The sequence below is a fragment of the Mustela erminea genome, chromosome 6, assembly GCF_009829155.1.
Source record: "Mustela erminea isolate mMusErm1 chromosome 6, mMusErm1.Pri, whole genome shotgun sequence".
Taxonomy (NCBI): domain Eukaryota; kingdom Metazoa; phylum Chordata; class Mammalia; order Carnivora; family Mustelidae; genus Mustela; species Mustela erminea.
In genome coordinates, this window is record NC_045619.1 from 53,185,791 (window position 1) to 53,212,807 (window position 27,017).

At 36.2% G+C, this 27,017-nt stretch overlaps 1 protein-coding gene across 1 annotated transcript; it reads right to left on the minus strand.

Annotated features, from left to right (window-relative positions):
• Positions 1–732: 732 nt before the first annotated feature.
• Positions 733–21,469, minus strand: LOC116593239 (killer cell lectin-like receptor subfamily B member 1B allele B). Its single transcript, XM_032347221.1, has 6 exons — positions 21,174–21,469; positions 17,351–17,437; positions 15,850–15,948; positions 10,793–10,962; positions 3,163–3,275; positions 733–2,568 (listed from the first exon to the last, which is right to left on the minus strand). The coding sequence occupies exons 1-6, from the start codon at positions 21,253–21,255 to the stop codon at positions 2,454–2,456; spliced, it is 666 nt and encodes a 221-aa protein (XP_032203112.1). The 5' UTR covers positions 21,256–21,469; the 3' UTR covers positions 733–2,453.
• Positions 21,470–27,017: the final 5,548 nt, after the last annotated feature.

The window sequence follows — 27,017 nt, forward strand, 5'->3', positions numbered from 1 at the left end:
CCTTCTTGGGAGTGACCTTGCGGGATCATCGTCCTCGCCTTTTCGTAAGAGATAGCCCTGACCGGTCAGTTTGATTCTTGATGCTTGGCGCGAAATAAAGTTTTGTTTGACCTTCGCTTTGTATCAGTCTCGTTCCTTTGATCACGGACCCTAACAGGACGACCAAAGAATCACTTGCTAGACTCCACCCTAGAATCACGGGAGCGGGAAACACCCCACTCCATGCCCTTTAGTGAAAGAATGTGAACCAGAGTATCCGCAGTGTCAGCAGTAGTGTCTGAATTCCAAGACCTTTGTAGACCACTTGCAGCAGAAAGTGTTAGGTATTGTTTTTAAAGATTTTATTTGTTTATTTGGAGAGGGCAGGTGCAGAGGGAGAAGCATACTCCTGCTGAGCAGTTTCAGCAGGAGTATGCTTCTCCCTCTGCACCTGGAGCCTGATGTGGGGCTCGATCCCAGGACCCCAGCGTCATGAACCGAGCAGAGGCCAGCTTCTTAACAGACTGGGCCACCTAGGCATCCCAAATGTTAGGTATTTTTGTGTCTTCCCTTGTACAAAGCAAGGCCTTGATGATTATTGTTCCTTGAAATATTTTGTGTTTTCAAGTAGTTTAGTCTGAAAATCAGGCAAATAAATATTCTTATAGTTTTATAAACACTATTGTGCTCATATAATAAAACTTTTTTTTTTTTTTTTTTTGCTGGAATGTAGTGCCAACATACCACAATACAAAAGTTTTACCCATCATTTTATATAGCTGTCCAACTCAACATACACGAGTTGGTTTGTTGTTGTTATGATAATGATGTGCAAGAAAACATGTAAGTTTGTGATCACCATAAAGAGGGGAACATAAACATCACAAATAAAGTTTGTCTCTGAAGCATTTAACCCTTCACATAAACTTCCTTGGCATTTGTACGATTCTCTTTCAATATCAGTCTCCCATGCAGAATAATTCTTCAGTTTTTCCCTGGCACAGAATGACTTACCAATTGATTCTCCATTGTTGGAGTTTCTGTTTCTTTTCCAGCCTGTCTCCCCAGCCACACATCTGTATTTTACTTCTGCGATTGTTTAGAGAAAACGTAATATACTAATATACTTAATATACTAAATCGTCTTTTGAGGATTTATTTATGTGCTAGACAATTTAAAAGACACTAGAAATACAAAAACAGATACGGAAACCTTATGTAATTTATAGTCAGGTGGAGAACATTAATTAAATATTCACTCAAAGATTGATATATGTAAGACCAAAAATGTGATAAGTATTGGGGAAAGGACTATAATGTTGGGATATTCGACCTTGTTATGGAACTCAAGAAAGGGTTCTTAAAAATTCAGCTTCTACACAAAGGATGTTTGAGAGTTCACCCAATGGAGAGGAGAGAAACGAGAATTCAAGATGTAGGGAAAATGTCTGTAATGCAGTTTGGTGGAATTCTGTATGAATTCTTAAAATTTTGTCTAATGTGGCTGTGGTGTTGGGAGTTTGGGTAAGTTTTGTGTAGACAGACACTGACTCAGTAAGCAAGGATGAGACCTAACGAGGGATTTCTAAGCTGTGTTACAGAGTTTGGTGTTATTTTAAGAAAGATGTTGAAGCGTTTTTCCAAAGAAAGTGTGAATTGTCAGTATATGTATTTTTTAAGTATCACCTAGGTTGCATGGCAGAGAGTAACTGAAATGGGTTAGGAGTAGAACAGGAAGACCCTGTTATGGCAGTTATTTAATATTTTAATTCTTTGTTATTAAGATTGTGAAAACGGTGAAGGGAAGAGGTCAGATTTGAGAGAGATAAGTAAAAAAACAGGTGATAAGACTTGGTTTTGTGAGAAGTAGAGTGGAGAGCAGCCCGGAAGCGTGGGCCAGAGAGAGAGTGGTAACGGGACAGCCAGTTTATAGGTTGTATAATTTCTTATATGTTGTGCCATTGACTGAGAGGCTAAGGACTAGAGGGTCTTTCCTTTTGTGAGGAAAGTTAATGAATTATTTTTATACATTGAGTTCGAAATGCCTTTGAGATTTTGGATTTGATAGGTTAAATAAGCACTAGGGTCTGGTGATTAGGGAAGGACTGGGCCAGAGATGGAAATTTGAGAGGAATTGCTTTGTTCGTTGTGGTCACTGAAGTTGGAAGAATGTAAGGATATTGTAGAGGCAGGATGTAGAGAAGACTACAGGCAAAGAGAGTCATTGGTCATTGATTATGCAGATGAAAAATATATTCCTTCTATCTACTCAGTTTCTATGACATTTCATTTCCCCTATTAGCCTTCCTCCATCTCTGAGAAATAGTACTATACCCACACGAATGAACAAATGTGTGTGTGCGTGTGCACACAGATAGAGCCCTCCGGACTCTGATATGGTCTGACATCAAACTTCCTGTAGTGTCATGTGTCTTTTAGTCAGAGAAATGGAGACAGATTTTCTGCAGTGCGGATTAGAGTTGACAGATCCACTGGTCATTTTGCTCACAGTTTTGGTTGGCAACCCTCCTACGAGACACCTGGGCACATTTTGTGCTCCGGGTTATCCGTTTTTCTTCTATTGAAAACCTATAAAAAAGAAAATGCTTATCTTTACATCATTATATGTCCAGAGATTCAAGAAGGCTTCAGAAAATACTTTCTAATTTTTAACATCAAAATATGATCATTAAAACAACATAAACAATACATAGTATGATGAGTAAAGTAATTCTTCCCACCCTCAGTTTTATTTCTCAAGAGAAGTTAATAGCTAACGATGGTTAGTCAGAGATGAGTATGGATGTCGCCAAAAGGGCACCTCTGGTTTGCTTATTTAGAAATTATTGAAATGAGCATAAATTTATATTTTGTAAATTTATATTTTTGTAAACTAAACTTGTGCTCTTATAAGATATTTTATACTTTTCCATTTACCTCTTGAATAAGGTGATAAAATAAAAAGGCACCATTGGCAAGCCCTATTTCACACCTAAATCTGAGTGGGTCGAGAGAGATTTCTTTTGTTTCTCAACTTTCCAACTAGACCATTTTATACACGTATTTATCAGGTCATGAGTCAGTCAGGAAATTTATACTTGTTTCTAACAACATCAGAGGACTCTTTCTTGCCACACAATATGGGATTCAGACTGCAAGAAAGCTAAAAAACAATAAACTCACAAATGGGAGTCAAAAGGTTTGTTGTCTACCCAGGTCCATGACTGCCTTCCAGGTGGAATAGATAGGCCGATCCAGTAAAACACTGAGGTATTGAGGTACCGCCACAGGAAACTCTAAAGAGAATCGGAAATGTTACATGAAACAACTGACTAATCCTTACAGATACAAAAAACTATATATCTTTAGAGAAGCTCCTATGTGTTTGGCCCTGTGTTAGAAGCAGGAAAGGGACAGGTAAGACATATTTCACATTTTTCTTTCTTTCTTTTTTTTTTTTTTCAAAAAGGATTTTATTTATTTGAGAGAGAAAATGAGTTGAGGGGAGAGGGAGAAGGAGAGGGAGAAATGGGGCTGGATCCCAGGACCCTGGGATCATGACCTAGCTGAAGTCAGACACTTAACCGACTGAGCCACCCAGGTGCGCCTACTTCACATTTTTCTAACAGATCAGAGCAGAGGGACAAACTACTGCCATGCAATGTGGCAACAATAAGGTGGAATTATGTATGGTTGCAGGAGATACTAAGGCTGTGAAGTCAAACTTCCAAATTCGTGTCCTGCCTCTACTGTTTACTACCATGCGTCTCTGCAGTTATTAGATTTTTTTACTTGTTTTCCCCAATCTCTGCAACTCAGATTACTATAGTACCTATCCCAAAGAGTTACCATTGTTTTGCTATTAAATAATATTATGATATACTGCCTAGCACATAATAAATTCTCATTACATAAATGTTAGTGGTTATTGTTAAATACGAGTATGAAATAATATATAGAAGGAGAGGAATGTACAGGGAAAATTAAAGAAAGCAAGCAATGTTTGAGCTGGTGTGAGACATACTATTCATAGTTTCTGAATATCTCTTATTCTTTTTTTTTAAACATTCTTTTTTTTTTAAGATTTTATTTATTTATTTGACAAATCACAAGTAGGCAGAGAGACAGGCAGAGAGAGAGGAGGAAGCAGGCTCCTCGCTGAGCAGAGAGCCCAATGTGGGGCTCGATCCCAGGACTTTGGGATCATGACCTGAGCTGAAGGCAGAGGCTTTAATCCACTGAGCCACCCAGGTGCCCCATAAATATCTCTTATTCTATAGGACTATAACCCCTGAGCCATATATATGGCCAGATGTAATGAAGGCTATGTTTCTAAGGCTCCCTTTTGGCTAAGTGTGACAATGTGACTGACCTAATTTCTGGCTAGTGAATTAGCCAGATACTGAAATTCTAATCGCACATTTAAATTCTAGGGCTCTATCCTTCCATTCATCATTTTCCTCTTTTCTGATGGCTAGCCGTGGATATTGTGTAAATCAACCGGAAATAGGTAGACACAGAGAACACCCTACTGTTGAGCCCAGAAATCCATAGCTGTACGGACTACAATGTGGTTGACATGACCTATTGCATATACGAATAGACAGATTTCCCTCCTATTTTAACACTTTGAAATTGGAAACATCAGCCTATAGCTTGTAGCAGTTTAATTGGGAGCTTTGTTTTTGCTTTTTAATTGTGCTAATGCTTTTAAGTGTACTAATGTTACCTCTTATAATTAAAAGTGTTTTAGATTCAATAAACAAAGTACACAATTACCTTGTTTAAGATCCAGTGATTTTGGTTCTCCCCCACCTGCAGCCAAACTCATATGCCAAATGTCATAAGTGTTTGTAGGAACATAAATAGTCATTGGCATACGAGAGAGAGAATAGTGTTATTCCATTGAACTATCTTTGCATTATGGCCAAAAATTCAGTTGACTAAAATTTGGTAGGCCTGTTTCTAGTGTCTCTGTTCAGTTTCCCTGATCTGCATATCTCTCTTCTGCCAATTTTATACTATATTAATTAATTTTGCTTTATAGTAAGACTTGCATTTACATTTTCCATTCTTCTGCTTGCTTTGGGTCTAGTTTTCTCTTTTTCTAGCCTTTTTTTTTTTAAAGAGAAGTTTAGATGATTGATTCTACATTATCTTCTTCTCAAATGTAAGCACTCAATGCTATAAATTTCCTTCTAAGCTCTGCTTAAGCTGAAACCTGTGACTTTTGATGTTAAAATGCTGTTTTCATTCAATTCATCATATAATTTAAAAATTTTCCTCTGATCACTACTTCTTTGATCCATACATTATTTAGAAGTGTGTTGATTTATTTTTAAATATTTGGGAATTTTCCAAATACTACCTCATTTCTAATTTCCAGTTTAACTTTGTTATGGTCTGACACATGTTTTGTATAATATCTGTATTTGTGATTTTTTTAAAGTTTACTGGGTCTCCAAATATGGTCTGTCTTCATGAAAGTTCTAGATGTATTGAAAAAAAAGTGCAATCTGCTTTTATTGGATATAGTTTTCTATAAGATTAATTAGGTCAAGGATGTTGGCAGGGATGCTGAGAAAGGGAGCCCTCCTACACTGCTGGTGGGAATGCAAGCTGGTGCAGCCACTCTGGAAAACAGCATGGATGTTCCTCAAAAAGTTGAAAATAGAGCTACCTTATGACCCAGCAATTGCACTACTGGGTGTTTACCCTAAAGATACAAATGTAGTTATCCGAAGGGGCACGTGCACCGAATTATAGGAACAATGTCTACAATAGCCAAACTATGGAAAGAACCTAGATGTCCATCAACAGATGAATGGACAAAGAAGATGTGGAATACTATGGAACCTTCAAAAGAAATGAAATCTTGCCATTTGCAACAACATGGATGGAACTGGAGGGTATTATGCTAAGCGAAATAAGTCAATCAGAGAAAGACAATTATCATATGATCTCTCTGACATGAGGAATTTGAGAAGCAGGGCAGGGGGTCGTGGAGGGAAGGGAGGGAAAAAATGAAACAAGATGGGACTGGGGAGGGAGACAAACCATAAGAGACTCTTAATCTCAGGAAACAAACAGCATTGTGGGGGTGGGCAGGAAGAGGGTGGTTGGGTTATGGACATTGGAGAGGGTAAGTGCTATGGTGAGTGCCATGAAATGTGTAAACCCAGTGATTCACAGACCTGTACTTCTGGGGCAAATAATACATTATATGTTAATAAGAATAATTTTTAAAAAGATTAATTAGGTCGAATTGGTTGAAAGCATTGTTTAGGTTATTTATTCATTTATTTATGAGACTTGTTTTTTCAGTTACTCAAAAAGGAGTGTTGACAACTCCAACTGTAATTGTGAATTTCTCCATTTCCTTTTTTAGTTCTATTGGTGTTAACCTTTCTGCATATACATATATAATTGACCCCTGCTATGAGATTCAGGGGACAGAGCGGGTTAATATTATGGACTGAATTGTGTCTCTCTAAAATTCCTATGTTGCAGTCTTAACCCCAGTACCTCAAAATATGACTGCATTTGAAGTCACAGCCTTTAACGAGGTCATGAAGCTAAAGTAGGGCTATTAGAGTGGGTCTTAATTAAGTCTGATTGGTGGCCTTATAAGAAAAATTTGGACACACAGAGAGACACAGATGCACATACACAGAGGAAAGACCATGTGAGGACACAGTAGAAAGGTGGCCATCTGAAAGCCAAGGAGAGAGTCATCATGAGAAATGAAACCTGCCAATATCTTGATCTTGGACTTGCAACCTTCAGAACCTAGAGAAATTAATCTTTATTGCCTAAGTCATTAAATTTGTGGTACTCTGTTATGGCAGCCCTAGCAAACTCATACAACCCTTTTATCATTGTGCAATAGTTCTCCTTGTTCTCGGGAAGGTCTTGTTTCTTCTTCCTTCTCCTCTTCTTCTTCTCCTTCTTTTCCTCCCCTACCTGCCTCCCCCTCCTCCTTCTTCTTTTTATACCTCGTACTTGATTATTGAAAGCTGTCTAATCTAGCATGTGGCGACTGAGTTAAATGGTTTCGTGGATAGAAATGAACACAGAGTTCCTTCTCCTGCGTCTTCAATGTGGGGTTTAAGTTTATCATTACGGGGTGAGTGTGCGAATTATTGCTATCCTCAATGAGCCACAGGTTTCCAATTCCTGTAATGTCTCATGCTTTCTGGTTTGTGTTTGTTTGCCAGAGAAATGTCTGCTTGACCGGAGCATTTCAGTTTCCCTTTGCACCATGCCTCAGAGATCTCTCTGCATGTTCTTCCTCCTCCCCTGCCCCTCTCCCAGCAGTGTTCTTCTTGACTTCCTGTTTGAAATCTGTTAGCGTGGCAGTTAGAGGCAGTGGACGCAGTGGTTTTGCTTGTTCTGAATATGCCTCAGTCTTAGGCAGTCACTCATCCCTGTGTCTTCTGTGTGGCTTTCTCCCTTCTGCCACCCCTACCCTGCCTGTAACTGTGATCCCATCCAGTATTCTCGCCCCTCCCCATCCTCTTTCGCACGTGCAGCGGTGTTTCGCACCAGTTCCCCAAGGGAACTGGGGACAAGGATCTTGGCGGAATTCCTTGCCACTTCAACATTGCTGTTTTCTTCTCCTCCGGGGCTGGGACCGCGAAGGACACATTCTTATGGTTCTTTCTAATCTTGAGAACCAGTGGCATTTACAGAAAAAAATAGCCTTCAAGGGGTTGTAGAATCCCCCAGTTTCTGCCAAGCCCAGGAGCTTCATTCACATTGTTTTTGCCCACTTGCACTCAGACTTAACCCATTTTTCAATTACTCTGACAGAACTCCCCTTTCTGATGTCTGGTGTCTGATTTGTGTGTTCCAAGTAAGTGAGGACATGTCTTCTCTCCCACAGGTACCTGTTTCAGCAGAGGTTTTGGCTCTGCAAGCTTAACTTTCCAATGAATTTGAAACAAGCTGGCAATTTAAAGTTAATCGACTCTTTCTCATTTAAAAATTGTAGTAACATTTCAAGATCTTTGCATCCTTCCTGAAAGCTGTAAACCTCCTTTCTTTTCCTGTTTTTTTTTTGTTTAACTATATCTTTTTCTCACTCTCTTCTTCTTCCTCCCTTTTCCCTCCTCTTTCTACTTTTCTTTCTTTCTTTTTTTTTTTTTTTTGCCGTATGATGGCACAAGGGAATTCTAGATGGACTAATAATTCTCTTTGTTTCATTTTATTCTTCACTTATTTGAGAGCTGGAAAAGTATTTGCTAGAAAATTATTTTCTCGTTTTTGGAAAAATTATTTTTTCTAATATATATATAAAATATATATAATATATAATATATATTATATAATTATATATTATATTAATTATATAATATATTTATATAATATATATTATATTATATTATATTAATTAATTTATTTATTTTTATTTCTTTTCAGTGGAACAGAATTCATTGTTTTTGCACCACACCCAGTGCTCCATGCAATATGTACCCTCTTTAATACCCACCACCTGGCTCCACCAGCCTCCCACCCCCTGCCCCTTCAAAACCCTCAGGTTGTTTTTCAGAGTCCATAGCCTCTCATGGTTCACCTCCTCTTCCAGTTTCCCCCAACTCCCTTCTCCTCTCTATCTCCCTATGTTCTCCATGTTATTTGTTATGCTCCACAAATAAGTGAAACCATATGATAATTGACTCTCTCTGCTTGACTTATTTCACTCAGCATAATCTCTTCCAGTCCCGTCCATGTTGCTACAAAAGTTGGGTATTCATCCTTTCTGATGGAGGCATAATACTCCATAGTGTGTATGGACCACATCTTCTTTATCCATTCGTCCGTTGAAGGGCATCTTGATTCTCTCCACAGTTTGGCGACTAAGGCCCTTGCTGCTATAAACATTGGGGTACAGATGGCCCTTCTTTTCACGACATCTGTATCTTTGGGGTAAATACCCAGTAGTGCAATGGCAGGGTCATAGGGAATCTCTATTTTTAATTTCTTAAGGAATCTCCACACTGTTCTCCAAAGAGGCTGCACCAACTTGTATTCCCACCAACTCTAATATATATTGTAATCTGACTTTTACATGTCTTTTTTGGAAAAGAAATATGTATGCATAAATCCTATGCTGATTCCATTCAGATTCTTTATTTATCCATGAAAGAGAGCAATTATATCTGACCCATTCATTTGCTTAGGAATAATGTGAGAGAGGTAATCTGAACAGGAAGAACAAAGTTTCTAAACAAACTGAGGGTTGCTAGAGGGGAGCTGGGTGGGAAGATGGGGTAACTGGATGATGGACATTAAGGAGGGGACATGATGTAATGAGCACTGGGTGTTATACACAGCTGGTGAATCACTAAATTCTATCCCTGAAACTAATAATATACTCTATGTTAACTAAGAGTCTCATGCTCTACCGACTGAGCTAGCCGGGCTCTGAATGTTAACTAAATTGAATTTAAATAAAAAATTTTTTAAAAAGTTGCCTCAGTTTACTGGTCTCCCTAGTCTGGTTAATCAATTGCCTAGAAGACATGTCTTTTCTGCATTTCAGCGTTCTTCCCTTTGATGGTGAGCAGGAAATAGATGGGTTTCTGAGTGAAATCTTTCATTGCATAATTTCTCCATGAAATGATTTATTATTTATCCCTTTCAGAGCATTCTCACGAAATGCTTTCCAGTTGATATCTGCTTCCCTTTTTTTGTCTTAAAATTACCTCTTGGAGAAGAAAATGGATCTCTTTTCAGCTCTTAATCTATCCTGAATTTGGCTTATATTTGAATCAATTTGAACTGCATCTGACAGACAGTCTGACAGTTTGAGATTTGGGGTTACTCTGGTTACAGCGAGACGATAGTTTACTTCTGCTCTTGTTTTTCTTGTGGTGGTGGATTCCTCTCAAACTCAGGAGACTTTTTTTTTTCTCTTCGGAAGTTTTAACAGCTGTGCTATCCACCCCAGATGGCTATGACTCAACCAGGGTAGTACAGCACTGCTGGTCACTGGGTTTTCAGAACCAGAACCTTTGACATAACTTGTTATGCCGATATACTAATCCTCATGCTGATTATCCTTATTTGATGCTTGCTAATTAACATCTACATTGACCTTATTAATTAAAGGTTTTGTGTCCAACATTCATGCAATAAAACTCCCATTTAAATTAAACCAGACTTAACGAAGTGCTCTGCTCAAGGGAGAATGAAATGTTAGTGAGGACTATTCTGTATTTCCTTTCTCTCAGTTATCATCTTAATTTTAGTTGCCATGATATCTGGCTGCAGCCTTTGGGAACATTGCAATAAACATGAAAGATGAGGTAAGATACTTGCTGTCTTATATTTTAAAATGGAATCTAGTTAGCAGTGGGGATCTCTTGTGGAGGAGAACTTAGGTGTACAGTACCAAATGAATTCCTTCAATCCATAGCCAAAAAAAAAAAAAAAAAAAGCCTAAAATAATCCTGTAGTTCAATGATTCATTCAAACAGTATTTGCGTAGTTAATAGCAATGAAGTTTAGAATTTATTTCATAGAAATTTTCAAATGTGTGGGACACCTGGGTGACTCAGTAGATTAAGCATCTGCCTTTGGCTCAGGTCATGATCCCAGGGTCCTGGGATCGAATACTGCCTCAGGTTCCCTGGTCAGGAGGGAGCCTGCTTCTCCCTCTGTGTGCTCTGTCTGCCACTTCCCCTGCTTGGGCTCTCTCTGACACATAAATAAATAAATAATCTTCAAAAAAATAAATTTGCAAATATGTAGCCCAGTGACTGCTTTGAAAATGTGAAAGATGCTATAATCTCTAAGTTTGATATCTCACCATATCAATGAAGTCTCGAATCACCAGGAGATGTGAATTTTTCATGGCACAGTCATTTTTGCTTTCATCCCAAGATTTCTTATCTTCAGCAATCCAGTAACATTTCCCTCCATGTAGCTTCCAGTCTTTAGAGGGGCATGATTTGTGAGCAGTGGAGAAATTGAAAGAAACTAGAAGGAACAAGGATAAGTAATTAAAAGAAACTCAGAACCATATCCCTAATATCACATACTGAAGAAGTTAAGTGTCTGCCCTGGGTCAGGTCATGATCCCAGGGTCTTGGAATCTAATCCTGCATCGGGCTCCTTGCTCCTTGCTCAGTGGGAGCCTGACTGCTTCTCCCTCTGCCTGCTGCTCCCCCTGCTTTTGCTCTCTTTCTCTCTGACAAATAAAGAAATAAGACCTTTAAAAAAAGTAAGAAAAAAAAAAAGAAATTGAAGTCTTAGAACCAGAGGAAAGAGAAAATAAAGGGAAAAAAGCTAAGTAGCTAAAAAATAGCTAAAAATAGCTAAAATCTCGCCAACGTATTTAAATTTATAAATTTATACTTTCAAGAAACTCTTCCAGCCCTAAGCAGGATAAATATGAGAAAAATCATAATGTGAAAATAAAACAAACTGCGTAAAACCAAAGATAGAGGAAAATCTTGAAAGCAGAGAAAAACTGCATGCCATTTACAAAGATACGACTGTTTAAAAGGAAAAAAACCCTCATTCTCATCATGTACTGAGGGGGACAGAACATAGTGAAAAATGTCTTCAAGGTTTTGAAGGGAACTAAGAAACAGACTCTTAACTAGAGAGAGCAAACTGAGGGGAGGTGGGTGGGGAACGAGTGTCGTAGGAGTTGGGGATTAAGGAGGGGACTGTGCTGTTTGGGACTACTGAATCACTATATTGTATACCCAAAACTAATATTACACTGTACATCGACAAACTGGAATTTAAATAAAAACCTTAAAAATTGTTTAAGGAAAAAAAAAATCAATAAAATATTTCACATTCCATGAAAATATCTTTCTAAAAACATGGCAAATTTAAGACACTTTCAGATAAAAGAAAACTAAAAGGATCCATTATCAAATAGTCACTACAGTGAATATCAGAGGAAATTCTTCAGACCGATGGGAAATGTTTCTAAGTGGAAACTTTCATATCGGAGAGAGAACAACATCAGAAATGGCAAGCATAGAGGTAAAAATAAAAGTGGAAGGTGAGCAATGTATATTCAAAGGATCCTTGCTCTTGCTTTCAATATTAAGTCCACACACTTATCTCAGTTGTACAGTTTTTCTTTAGATTCATAGAATACACCAAATCCGAATCTTTCCACGAAATAATGCCAAATATATGCTGTGATTATAGTTAAAGACAGCAACTATGCAACTGGGACTTTTAAGAACTTATTTAATAAGAAACTACTATATTTTCACTTCTATATTTCTGATAGTAGATAATTTGACTAGATAGTATGAAGCAGAGCTTCCCAACCATTTTTTAAAAAAGATTTTATTTATTTATTTGACAGACAGAGATCACAAGTAGGCAGAGAGGCAGGCAGAGAGAGAGGGGGAAGCAGGCTCCCTACTGAGCAGAAAGCCCGATGCAATGCTGGGCAATCTCAGGACCCTGGGATCATGACCTGAGCCAAAGGCAGAGGCTCTAACCCACTGAGCCACCAAGGTGCCCCTCCAACCATTTTTTGTATCACAGAATATTAAAAAATTTTTTTCTAAAGTGCAGCAAGATAAATGAATAAAAGTCTACAGTCTACCAGTTAACCACCTGGATCTTTTTATTTTTTATTTTTTAAATATAAATAATATTTTATTATTTTATTATTAAGATTTTATTTATTTTAGGCAGAGAGGCAGGCAGAGAGGGAGGAGGAAGCAGGTTCCCTGCTGAGCAGAGAGCCCAATGCGCAGCTTGATCCCAGCACCCTGGGATCATGACCTGAGCCAAAGGCAGAGGCTTTAACCCACTGAGCCACCCAGGCGCCCCCACCTGGATCTTTTTAGTTCAAGAACCTTAATACATACAAATGTTAGGGCACACCATTGAAAAAATGCTCTTTTGAAGATACCTTTTGCTAGAGATAATTAGATCCTAAAAGAATTAGATTAAAGTGTTGCTTAGCATGTAAGAAGTAAGGGAAATAGCTAAAGGGAGACACTTAGCTAGAGGTGGAATGGGGAAATGTTTGCATAAATGAGTTCATAAGGCAAGATTCCCCTCGAGGTTAATGATTTATATACCAGTGCTAGGGTCATATGACCAAATGTTGGGTTCACCAAAACATGAGGGAGTGAGTCAGTGTGACTGATTAGTCCAGGGTCTTCAAAAGTGCCTGAAGTCATCCAATCATTATTAGCTCTTTTGTGTCTCCCTGCACGTGAAAATGTAAACTTTGCAAGAAAATATCTTTGATTATTTTTTTAGCAATTCCATCAACTGAAATCAAATTAAGATAAAAATATCCCAAATACTTGAAAAAACACACAACACAGCAGGAAGTACAAATAGCAGATTTGGTCACCAAAGACTTTAGGTGTTTACAAAATCAAATGTATCACAAATAATAATGTTTTAAATTATTTTAAGAAATAAAAGAGTAAGTAAAAAAAAAAAAAAAAAGAAAGAAAAGATCAGATAACAGGAGACTATCAAAAGCTAACAAGTTTGTTTGAGAAGAAGTCCTTAGGATTGAAAACTGATCATTGGGGGAGTTTAGGTGGCTCAGTTGGTTAAGCCTCCAAATCCTGGTTTCATTTCAGGTAGTGATCTCAAGTTCGTGAGATCAGGCCTTGGGTCTGGCCCTGGGTCCAGCTTTGGGTGATTCCACTTGATTCTCTCCCTCTGATCCTCCCCCTGCTCGCTCTCTCTAAAATAAATAAATAAATAAATAAATAAATAAATAAATACCTTTTTAATTTTAATTTTTTTAAAGATTTTATTTATTATTTGACACAGAGAGAGAGAGATCACAAGTAGGCAGAGAGGCAGGCAGAGAGAGAGAGGGAAGCAGGCTCCATGCTGCGCAGAGAGCCCGATGCGGGACTCGATCTCAGGACCCTGAGATCATGACCTGAGCCGAAGGCAGAGGCTTAACCCACTGAGCCACCCAAGTGCCCCAATATATACCTTTTTTAAAGGTATATATATATTTTTTTTTAAAAAGAGAAAACTCTGATCATTGAAATTAGACTCCATGAATGAATCCGTTGCTTAGACACAGGAAGAGAGGGCACTCGTAAGCTGCAGGATACACCTGGAAACATTGCCTTCAGCACAAGTCGACAACAATGAAGACAAAAATGGGATGGTAAGTGAAATGGAGGAGCATAAGCCTATTGTACTTCTAAATTCTAGGTTTAGATTCTAGAAAGAAAATAGAGAGAAGGTTAACAAAGCATTAGGAATGATGGCTGAATAGATCAATCGGGTTTTACTTCACATACTTTAAAGTTTTATTGTTTTTCTTTCCTGATGAATTGATCTAAGACTCTAGGAGCGGTGGCTTACACATTTATAAGAATAGGATGAGGATTAGAAAACAGGTTTGGGGCGCTTGGGTGACTCAGTTGGTTAAGTGTGCGTTTGGCTCAGGTTCAGGATCCCAGGGTTCTGGGAAGAGTCCTGCATCAAGTTCCTTTCTCAGTGGGAAGCCTGCTTTTCTCTCTGCCTGCCGCTCCCCATGCTTGTGCTCTCTCCCTCTGTGACTTAAAATAAAGAATAAAATCTTAAAAAAAAAAAAAAAAAAGAAAACAGGTTTGACAGAATTTAAAGCTAGAGCTTTATTTAATACACTACTACTGTTCCTGTAGTAGGTAATAGTATACTGCAGTGCTTTTTCTCTGGAGATAGTGTCTCATAAAATTTGCCCTCAGAATCACACAAGTTTAAAAAAAAAAATAGAACATACGGTGTATCAGATAGTTTTCAGAATGTGGTCAAGGGGACTTGGAAATATCAAAGTCCAATTTAAAGTTTTAATGCATTCCTAGAATTTGTATGTACACTACATTATAGACAGGTAGGTCTTTCTAACAGAATTATACCTGGATGTTCAAAAGAAGAATAATATATAGTTTTTCAATATGGAGTTAAGAATTAAATTAACAAATGTTTTTAATACCCTCCCCAATGTCCATCGCCCAGCCACCCTATCCCTACACCCCCAACCCCAGCAACTCTCAGTTTGTTTCCTGAGATTAAGAGTCTCTTATGGTTTGTCTCCCTTCCCAGTTCCGTCTTGTTTCACTTTTTCACTTCCTTCTCCCTGCAACCCCTCTGCCCTGCCTCTCAAATTCCTCATATCAGAGAGATCATATGACCGTTGTCTTTCTCTGATTGACTTTAACAAATTTAAAGGTGTAATAAAACCACTGGCAAAAAATGCAGAAAGGCTGAATAATTGTTTTCTTGACTTTTAAAAGTGTGCGTATATGTAAGAGCAAAAGGAAGATTAACATAACATTACCATTTACAATAATTTTGCATGTAATAACATTACCTAGTTAAAAAAAACTGAATATGTCATAAACTTTAAGAATGAAAATAAGGGTGCCTGGGTGTCTCAGTCTTTAAGTGTCTGCCTTTGGCTCAGGTCATGATCCCAGGGTCCCGGAATGGAGCCCCTCATTGGGCTCCCTGCTCAGCAGGAGCCTGCTTCTCCCTCTCCCACTCCCCCTGCTTGTGTTCTCTCTCTTGCTGTTTCTCTCTCTGTCAAATAAACAAATAAAATCTTAAAAAAAATAAGAATGAAAATATTTTGACTACATTCTGCACTTGTGTATGTCCCAATTGAAATAAAAATGATAAATGCAATCATTTCCATGAAATACCTTTGCATTAATCTAGAACTCTTTATAAGCTCATTTTTCTCATTTGCCTTGGATCATTGAACATTTTTGTCATAGACTGTAATGGATCCATAAAAAACAATGACCTTAACCATCCCTCTATAGGGTAGAGGAATCTCTCTTCAAATATATTCTGGTAAAACCGATGTTACTGTCCATGTCTCTGGAATTAGACAACATAAAATAATGTTACCTGTTGAGGTGATTATTTCAGATTTATTTTTACCAGTACAGAATTTCTCTTTTGATTCATTTTCCACTGCATTGTGTCTTGCATATTTCAACTGTATAACTGATGAAAGAACAAACATATTTTCCTAATTAAATACAAAGCATAAAACTATTGGGTTCTAGTGACTCTCTAAAGTTCAATAATGTAGAAATTCTATTGTAAGTTAAATAATTAAAAACTTGAAGAGACAACACTATTTTTCTAAGGCTTGATCTTTTCTTTGCATTCTTATTACTTTTATTAACATATTAATAAAATATGATCTGGGAGAGGAGGGCTAGTCACCTAATTTTTTTCTTGGAGTTTTCATATTTATTTTAATGAACACAAAATAACCAGCTGTGGCCATAAGCCTCATTTGTATAGTTTGGGTTTAGTGAGATATTGTTAAATTATGTCCAGTCTCACCTGATTCAGAGGGAAGATGTTATATGTTTTGGTTTGGTTCATAATTCTGGTTCTTTCAGGATTTTGCATGTAAATGCTGCATAGAGAAGGGTAGAGTGAGCCCAGAGTAGTTTTTCTCCAATGAGGAAGGTATCTTTTTTTTTTTTTTTTTTTTGAGGGCCATTTAACCGAGCTTACTTTTGGTAACTTCTAATTTCATAATATTGTGTATTATGCAATTAAATCTTTAAAATCTATTTTAGTAATGAATCTATTAGTAACAAAAATATTTTATTAAAAAACTGCTATGCTGGTAACAAACAAATCTATTAACATAACAAAAAATATATAGAAGAGATTTTATTTTTGCTTCCCTCTGCCCTAATTTTATAGCTGCAATTAGACAATAGGTTATCTTAAACTGGTTAAATAGCTTTCTGGGGCTTAAGATTTGTATGCATTGGCCTGTTCTAGGATTTCATCTGAAAGCCTGAATTCCTTGGAATATATATAGTCTGTATATTACCTTTGTTCTATAGATATATGTGAAGAACTTTTCTTCAAACATTTATTCAATAATTAAAATATTTGCTATCTGAATATTGAATTATGCTCTTATGTCCAAAGTACATGAGAACAATTTTTAAATACTCAAGTTAGTTGATTAATTGTAGGCAGATTTCTCACTTATTGATACAAGATTGATAGTGGCCAGGAGTAGCTAATATGAATAAACTTCTATAGAAATATACGACATAATTTAATTTCCTTTCATCTGAATGTAGTTTTAGAGAAGCTTGTGTATAACTCATTATCAACCTGCATTGTGCGATTTGATCACAAAATATTAACATATTCTTGACTTCTCTTTCCTTTATCAGTGAAATGAATCCATAATGACATTGCCTGCTGAAGGTCTATGAAAAAATCTCTAATCTTAATTTTTTCAAAGTTCATATGTTCTGTGAAGCTGTCCTGCATTGTTCAGGAAACACTTGAACAGCAAACACAATTACAACAGGTCATTAAAGAAAAATGATTTAGGATAAATGAATAATCTTGATTAATTACTTACTCAAAATGCTCAGCACAATTACTGCTACAAATAGGGTGATGATCATTGCACATCCAACTTTCAGGAAAATTCCATGATGGTGAGAATCTACAATATTGCATAGATTGGACAGATAGAATTTGATCATAAGACCAGCAGTTAAATCCTTATATAGTTAGAGGTAAGAGGGAGCTGAATAAACTTTCTTGGTTATCAAGCTTCTAAGTTAATTTCCTTTGAAATACATAGACCCAGCTTCTTTTTGCTCATGTGCATACACACACAGAACATATTTGGCTTTCTGGTTTGTGAAGAGGAGACTTATAAAACTGTGAATGGATATGAGTTTTTCTTTGTGGGTTCATCATACGTGTTTCACAGCATTAATCTTACAGTGATCTGCTCTCTGCAGATTTTTTTATAGTAAGAAGGTAAGAAGGTCTTTTTAAAAATTTTTTAATTTATTTTCAGCATAACAGTATTCATTATTTTTTTTACCTCACCCAGTGCTCCATGCAATCCGTGCCCTCTATAATACCCACCACCTGGTACCCCAACCTCCCACCTGCCCACCACTTCAAACCCCTCAGATTGTTTTTCAGAGTCCATAGTCTCTCATGATTCACCTCCCCTTTCAATTTCCCCCAACTCCGTTCTCCTCTCTAACTCCCCATGTCCTCCATGCTATTTGTTACGCTCCATAAATAAGTGAAACCATATGATAATTGACTCTCTCTGCTTGACTTATTTTACTCAGCATAATCTCTTCCAGTCCCGTCCATGTTACTACAAAAGTCCTATGTTTTTATATAAGATTGAGACCCTCCAGATTCTCTTGTAAGTTTGTTGACAACACCCACCTATTTGGATTAATCCATTATTTTCTCTCTTATGTAATATGCCTACTTTACATAATGATACATAACAGTAATTTCATATATTTCACTCATTTTTATTTTGAAATAAAAGTACTTTTAGGGATTACCTTGTCCAATGTCTACATATTTATGTGGATATTCAATTCCACAATTACAGTTATTTGAAAAGAGAGCTGAGATCAAGCCTCAGCTCTCTTGACTACCCAAACAGTGACTAGTTTGCTATCCATACTATCTCATTGTCTTTGGAGTACTGAAAGATAAAAATAAATCAGGAAAAGAAGCAAGAATTATTAGCTTTGGCTGATAGTTAAACCAACAATCTCTAATCCAAAATAATTGCAGTATATCAAACCCACTAGATATATGACATATGCAAACATATATACAATACATTGAGAAAGTAATGAAATAACTGATGTTGAAATATAACCAACTATAAAGTCAAGCATCAAGACCGATTAACCTGAATTCTTATCTATTACTACAGAGAACTTTGCTCTATGTTCAAATGACTACTGTTGTTGAATAAAATATCTTTCATGGAAGCTTATTAATTCTCAGAGCATAAAATATCCATTTGTTTTCATGTACATTTCATGTAAAACAAAGCAAATTGTGCCCATCAAGGCAATTGCAAGAAGAAGGGGATTGTATCCCTACATCTGTTTTTAATATAAACAACTGGGTGTGTGGACCTAAAAACTTACAGAATAAAATTTCAGATTTCATTAGAACACTGACATAAGGGTTATTAGGTCATTCTTTCAGGCCCCAAAGTAAGATTTATGAAAAGCACGAATTTTTCAATGTTCGTCTGGGATATTCCCAGTGGAATCATACCTTCTCCCTAGTAATCTGCTCAATTTTATCATGACAATCTCTTTGTTTTATCTTAAAGAACAAATGAATATGAAGATTAAGAGAATAGGGAAAGGGTCTCAGCACATGTGAGGCTCTGAAGTGGTAAGGCATATGTAACTTCAAGGAGGAAAGAGGACAACAGCCAGAGCAAAATAAGTAAAACATAGGGAGTTAGAAGAGGAAAACTAAGACCATGTCATAGCATATGTAGGGCTCTGTAGAACATGACAATTCAGTGTATCAAATAATTCTTTCCATTTACACATGAGAACAGAAGTTTTATTTATCCTACCCTAGGGATATGCAGTGAAGAAGTAATAAAATATTTGGCTTCTGGTCACAAGCACCATTGTGAGTAGGTAACTTAATCTTTATATATTTAGGTGTTCTCTTTTTAATATTAGTAGACTGGACCAGATAGCATTAAAAATGTTATCCCCAAATCTCTAAACCAGGAAGGAAGTAAAGTTCTATCTGTAAACAAAAAGGAAATCAAACCCTGGAATGCAGAATTGAAAATACTAGTTTTGTTCCTTGAACTACGCTAAAATAACTTCTGGGAAATTGGACTAATCGTATGAGAGTTTTTCTGGGTGGAAGAATAAGAAGGCAACTCTAGTCCACATTATTTTTAAAATTAAGTTCTATCTTCTCATTGAAAATGAAAGCGCCCAGACTAGGGAGAAAAGAAAGCGGATAAGCTTTTATTGGACAAGCTCAGAGAGGTAATGTTTAAAAATAAGGAATAATATGTTTTCACAATCAGAGAAAACCACACCTCAGATTTATTTGGTAACAGCAAATTAAAAAATATAAAAGAAGAAATACATTATTTGGAAATACAGTAAAGCAAAACATTATAGTCATTACACAGTACAAATGCAATGAGACTTAAATTATGTAAACATTTTATATAAACTTTATAATATAACAAATTCTTACCCTAGAGAAAAGAACAGAAATGCAACACGAAAGTTTCCCTAATACTTTAGAGGACGAAAAAATGCACTGAATATGAAAATCTACCACCCTTTGCGGTGGCTTGTGTTTAAGGTACAATGTTATCCTCAGTTATGTGCCTTTCTCTTCGTATTCCACAAATATTCTATTACTCAGAGTTTCATTGATTCTAAACTTCATGAAATAAAATACCAGCATTTCATGTCCTCTTAGTTTAGTTTAACATTGTTATCCTAACATTATGCAAATTTCAAAAAGATAATTAACAATGTGAATTATAGCCAAGTACTTTTTTCCTTTGTTTAAGAGAATTTATATTATAGTCAAAGGACAGATTTAATCAGACGTACATGAAACTGTAAAGAAAGGGGGTCATAAATATAGAAGTCACTGTATAAATGTTCACTGTAAGAAATAAAAAGAATAGAAAGGCTATGAAAATCAAACGCAAAGTTCAACTCATCCCCCTACTCACCCTCCTTTCAGGAACCCTCAGTTTGTTCTATGCGGTTAAGAATCTGTTTTTTGGTTTTTCTCTCCGTTTTTTTTCTTCCTATATTCATTTGTTTTGTCTTTTAAATTCCATATATGGGTGAAATCATATGGTATTTGTCTTTCTCTGAATGACTTATTTCATTTAGCATAATACTCTCTAGTTGCATCCACAGTGTTATATGTAAATGATGAATCACTAAATTCTACACCTGAAACTAATATTACACTGTAGGTTAACTAACTGGAATTAAAAAAAAAAAACTTGAAAAAGAAAAGAAAAAAATAAAACTACAATTAATTTTGTCTGATTAAAAACATTCACTCATTCTTTTTTATTTTTATTATTTTATTTTATTTGTTTTAGTTTTCTTACACTTATTTTATTCTTAAAAATTATTAACATATAATGTATTATTTGCCCCTGCGGTACATGTCTGTGAATCATCAGGCTTACACATTTTACAGCACTCACCATAGCACATACCCTCCCCAATGTCCATCACCCAGTCACTCTTATTCTTGCATTCAATCAAATTTTCTTGGAATCCAGCCTGCTAACTATTGAAGACATATACAAATGCAGGATAGAAATAAAGGAGATTAAAATTAAAATATTAATTTTAAAAGGACCCCTAAAGCCAACTCACCAGATTTCTGAAGTGACGATGAATTTTCTAAAGAAAAAGTCCTATCGATTTTAATATCAGCATAGACTGTATCTCCAGCCATTGCACATTTAAAAAGAGAGAGAAGACCAAAAATGACGTTCTACTGAAGGGAGTCTCATAGTTCTGCAAATAAACTTCCGGTAAGTGAAATAAATCGAGATGGACAATTTTCTTCTGCTCTCTCAAATTTGGTGGATTTCCTTTATGAATATAGGACAAAAACAATGTGCTCAGTCTTACCAATCAAGGAATAGATTTTTGAACACTTCATGATATGGAAGAAAACTACTATTCTTATAGCAGTTTTCTTGCTCTACGGTTAGTTTTCTAAGTTTGGAATAATTCTAACTTTAGAATAATTCTAATACCACAGAAGATATCATAACCCTTTTTTCCCTTCTATAAACCACTTCCTGTTTTAGTTCAGACATATATTCTCTGGCAGAGCTCTGATCTTTCAACATTTTCTCCAACGTGGAATAGCAATTTGGAAGGAGGATAAAGAAAAAGAGATTTTATTATGGAGATGATAGAAATAATTGATAGACTTCTTATCTTGAAATACATTGCATTTACCTAGCTAATACTTTTTTTTTAACACCTAAATAAAAATTCCCTTAAACCTCTTATTCTCTCATGTGCTTTATGATATTAGCATCAAACTGAGTTAAAGCATGGATTCTGCAGAGAATTTCCAAACTGGAAAATTATGTTTAAGAGGCAGAAATAAACTCTCGGTCAAAATAACTCAAGGTTGTGTCATTAAAAAAAAGTAAATCTTATGTTTAAAAAATGTTCATAGAATTTTCCTTTTGAGCACAATATAGAAAACATAGATTTCAATCTCCTAGTTCTTCTAAACCTCCATTAAAATTATATTAAAGGAATAAAAATTTAAAAGCCTCAAACAATAATGAAAAAGAAGTGAGTTCTGGCAGCTAAGGAAAAAAAAATCAGCCAATTTCTGAAAGATAGAGATATAATCATGGATGAAACAAAGCAGAAGGAAGTGAAGTCAAGAATAAGCAGAGGGAAATACCTGAGGAGGGACCAACCACCTGCAAAACCTCATAAGATACAGAGCTCAGAAATATCAGATATAAAAAATACAGGAGGCATTATTATAACCAGTAGATTAATTGGAATTCTGTGCATGAAGGAGCTGATTCCCTCAACACTCACCCAAATACATTGCGTAGAATTATTTAAACTGTAATCATCCTCACTCCCTTGGATCCAAGGAATTTTATCTATGTTAATCAAATAGCTGGAGAACAGACCTTGGTTTTCTGGCATTGAGGGTTCCCTCAGTATAATGGCTAACCCACAAGGCTTCTGACATGGAGTGACTATGGGAGGACCTCTGCCTCTCAAGATGGCTGAGACACTCTCTCTTTCCCGGGTTGTCTAACACTTTATATGTTGGTCTGTATTTTTTACATGAAAAACTGACTTTGAGAGGTTATATGCAAATAGTTGCATGAACAGTACATTTTCAGAGTGAGGATTTGAACTCCTATCAAACAGTCCAAAGCCCACACTGTGATGTGATAATGCTTTCTAGATTTTAAGAGTGAGAATCACATGTTATTATTCTTATTTGTTATATTCATCACTCAATCTATGCCTGAAACACAACAGATACTTGATAATTGTATGTTGGGTTACCAAAACAGTTAATGTTATGTTGAATTTTATTACTGTACTCTTAACATTTTTCCAAAATGAGAGCAATGATTTTTGACTAAAAAGTAGACTTCTATTCATATGAAAAATACTATTGAGAGTTTAATCATATAAAATTAAAAAAATACTAGCATGTAGAGAATCTACTATAAGTTAGGTGATAAATCCTTGGGATATCCACATTTAATATTAATAATATCTGTCTCCTCTCTATGTCCAAAGTAAGTAACCAAGGAATGAGTTCTGAAGTAATATCTAACTTTGTTGCAATTTAACTTTGATTGAGTGTCATGATTCTTGCAGGTAGGGCTCCTTCAGCCGGAAGGACATACATATAGACAGTCAACATGTGGATTAGTTAAATAGTGGGATATTAAAAATAGTGGTGGCTTGCAATATGTGTCATTACATAATAGAAATAAAATATGTCCAGAAACAAGGTAGAACTGTTCAGCTAAGTACCCTAGATTCATCTAATATTCATCAGATGTATATGACAGCTTAAAATGATATTCTCAAATGTGGTGACAACTTTTCCAGTCTATAACTTTTTATATATTGAGTTCAATTTTAAATATTGAGTTCACTTAAGCATTAGTGATTAAAATATGTGGTGTTGGGGTGCCTGGGTGGCTTTGCCTTCAGCTCAGGTCATGATCCCAGGTTCGTGGGATTGATCCTGCATTGGACTCTCTGCTCAGCAGGGAGCCTGCTTCCTCCTCTCTCTCTCTGCCTGCCTCTCTGCCTGCTTGTGCTTTCTCTCTGTCAAATAAATAAATAAAATCTTTAAAATATGTGGTGTTATCATTATTGATGGATACCAGATCTAACTAGTTAAATAGTATACATTTGAAATGTGTCTTATCCCTAATTTTATTAATCATGATTCTATGCATGGATTCCAAGTGGAATCCTCAATCTTGGCATATTTTCTGGAGTAAAAGTTCTAAATTCCAACTGCCTTCCAATACCTCAGACTCAAAATAATCAAAAGTAATCCAACTTCTCCTCTCCTTCCACTGTGTCACCCCTTTCTTTTGGTTGCCTCATTTCCTTTGCAGAACCTCATTAATATCCCTCCTTTGTATACTTCCTGTCATATTCCAAAATGTATGTGTGGGTGAGTGATGGACAGTAGCATATAATAATTTATTCATTTGAGATGGAGTCCTTTTCAATTTAGAGGAGCATTTTATTGACAACAGGCTCAGAGAAAGATAATGCCATGTGGGTGAGGAAGGAAAATACAGAGAATGATAAAGGCTTACCAATCATGTAAGTAAACTCTTTCTGTAATGGTAAGCATGTGAAGTAGAAAAATGTACTTCTTTGTATACTTTTGAAGGGAAAAAAGTTTTATTTTGCAGATTGGCTAGACCTTGGGTAGTGGGAAAGAATTATTAGTCCTGTGATATATTTGTATCGATTTGTGTGTGTGTGTGCGCGCGCTTCCGTGTGTATGTATGTATGTATGTGCATAGAGATTTTTAAGGTTAATGATATATGATATCTCTATCTATCTATCCAGACATAAACACTTTATAAAGTGTGTGAAATTTTTTTAAATTTTAAAAATTTTTTTCATTTGAAAGAGAGAGACAGATAGCACAAGTAGGGGTAGGGGCAGGGGGAGAGGAAGAAGCAGACTCCTCACTGAGCCAGGAGTCTGACTTGGAGCTCGATCTCAGGACCCTGAGATCATGACCTGGGCCAAAGGCAGTTGCTTAACCATCTGAGCCACCCAGGTACCCCAGCTGTAAGAAATATTTAATTTTAGATGGAATGATATTGTTTGCCTTTTTTCGGTAATGTATAGCTCTCTTAATTATCTAATTATTCTGGGTTAGTTGTTTTCAGCCTTGACTGGACATTGAAATCTTTTGGAGACCATTAGAAAAAGGATGTGGGGAAACAGGAACACTTCTGCGCTGTTGGTGGGAATATAAATTTGTGCAAAACAGCATGGAGGTTCCTCAAGGAATTAAAAATGAAAATGCCCTATGATTCAGTAATTTGGTATTTACAAAAAGAAAACAAAATCAGTAATCTGAAAAGATATATGCACCCCTATGCTTATTGCAGCATTATTTACATATTATTTACATATTTCAGCATTATTTACATTTACATGGAAGCAGCCTGTGTCCATTGATAGATGAACGGATAAAGAAGATATGCCATTTGCAGCAACATGGATAGACTTAACAGGCATTACGCTAAGTGAAATAAGTAAGAAAAAGGAGTAAAATAAGTAAAAAAATAAGAAATAAGTAAAATAAAAAATAAGTAAAAAAATAAGTAAAAAAAATAAGTAAAAAAATAAGAAAAATAAGTAAAAAAAGGAAAGACAAGTAGCATGCGATTTCCACTTATATGTGGAATCTAAAGAACAAAACAAAAAGATGAAATCCAGAAACATACCTGTAAGTACAGAGAACAAACTTATGCTGCCAGAGAGAAAGGGGTTGTGGGATGGGCAAAATGGGTGAAAGGGAGTGAAAGATACCGGCTTCTGGTTATGGAATGAGTAAGTCCCAGGGATGAAAGGCACATTATAGGGAATGTAGTATTGTAATAGTGTTGTATGGTGACAGATGGTGGCTACACTGGTGGTGATCACAGTATAATGCTTAGACTTGTCAAATTACTGTTGTACACCCGAAATGTAACAGTGTGTGTTAATTATGCTCCAATAAAAGATAAACTGAAATAAAAATAAGTTTAAAGATAAATAACAATAAATAAAGTTATTGCCAAAAAAAAAATCCTTCAATCAATCCCACTCCTATCAGTAAAGTGAGAAAAAAAGACAAGAAAGAAAAAAGAATAAATATGTCATAGGGATGTAATGCCTAGAGTGGTGATTACAGTGATAATACTGTATTGCATATTTAAAAGTGGCTAAGATAGTTAATCTGAAAAGTTTTCCTCACAAGAAAAATAATTTCTGGTACTATATATGGTAATAATGTTAACTAGACTTATTGTGACGACGGTTTTCTAAGATATATACAAATACTGAGGAATGCCTGGGTGGCTCAGGTGGTTAAGCCGCTGCCTTTGGCTCAGGTCATGATCCCGGGATCCTTGGATTGAGTCCCACATTGGGCTCCTTGTGCAGCAGGAGGAAGCCTGCTTCTCTCGCTGCCTCTGCCTGCCACTCTGCCTGCTTGTGTGTACTCTTTCTTTCTCTGACAAATAAATAAATAAAATCTTAAAAAAACAAAAAACAAATACTGAATCATTCTGTTGTGCACCTGAAACTAATATGTCAATTACACGTTATTTTAAGAGGAAAAAAAAAGTGATGTGTGAACTTTATGTGAGGAATTTCAATTTTCATTTGGGTTATGTCCTGAACATTAGAATTTTAAAAATTTCCTTTATATATGATTCCATATGTAGTCAAGGTTGAAAACGGTCAAAATCTCACTTGTGAGTTTGGAGTGAGGTACAGATTTTGCAAAAAAAGGAAGAAAAAATCAGACATCTGTGAAAGAAGCAGAAATAGCAGTACCACTGACAAAGAAGAGACCAGGTTCCTATACACCAAAGCACCCATGAAAACAAGGTTATTAACTTTCCCAAACTGGCGAAATGCCTTAGTATTAGACGCCAAACCCAAGGAGAACATGTGACTCTCCTAAGTTAGCTTTGATTTCTTTTTCAGAACAGAGCCCATAACTCAGTGTGAACTAAATGAAATGCATCCGTGGGTTGCTTTTGATCCATGGGCCTACTCCAGTTGTCTTTATTCCCTATAGAATGAGTCTTGGAAATGCTTCCTACAGAAATAAAACAACTAAGGGAGTGTGCGTGGATATATAACCCTTTGCCTTCTAGCAGAGGAAAAGTAGGAAGTGTTGGAGGATCTGCAGTGCTTTAATGGATTTGAGAGGCATGATGTTGCCTGTTCCTGCTCCTAGGTTTGCATATTCTAAACTTAGCAGAAGTGCAGGATAGTCAGCGTTCTGTTATTCCAGCCACGACCAATTTGCCATCTGTTGTAGCAAAGCATCTTTTTTGGAGCTATCTGATGACCTGCTTACTTGCATGGAGACTTAAGGACCAGAAAAGATCCAGATGTTTTAACTGTTGCTTGTATCTGGAGGACTTCACTATGCTCCCCAAATAAGG

Excerpts from the sequence above, each read along its gene's own strand:
- LOC116593239 (XM_032347221.1), bottom strand. The coding sequence starts at position 21,255 with ATGGCTGGAGATACAGTCTATGCTGATATTAAAATCGATAGGACTTTT. Across the intron at positions 17,438-21,173 it reads ATCGTCACTTCAGAAATCTG|ATTCTCACCATCATGGAATT; the intron begins GTGAGTTGGCTT and ends GCAATATTGTAG. Across the intron at positions 15,949-17,350 it reads AATTGTGCTGAGCATTTTGA|TTATACAGTTGAAATATGCA; the intron begins GTAAGTAATTAA and ends TTCTTTCATCAG.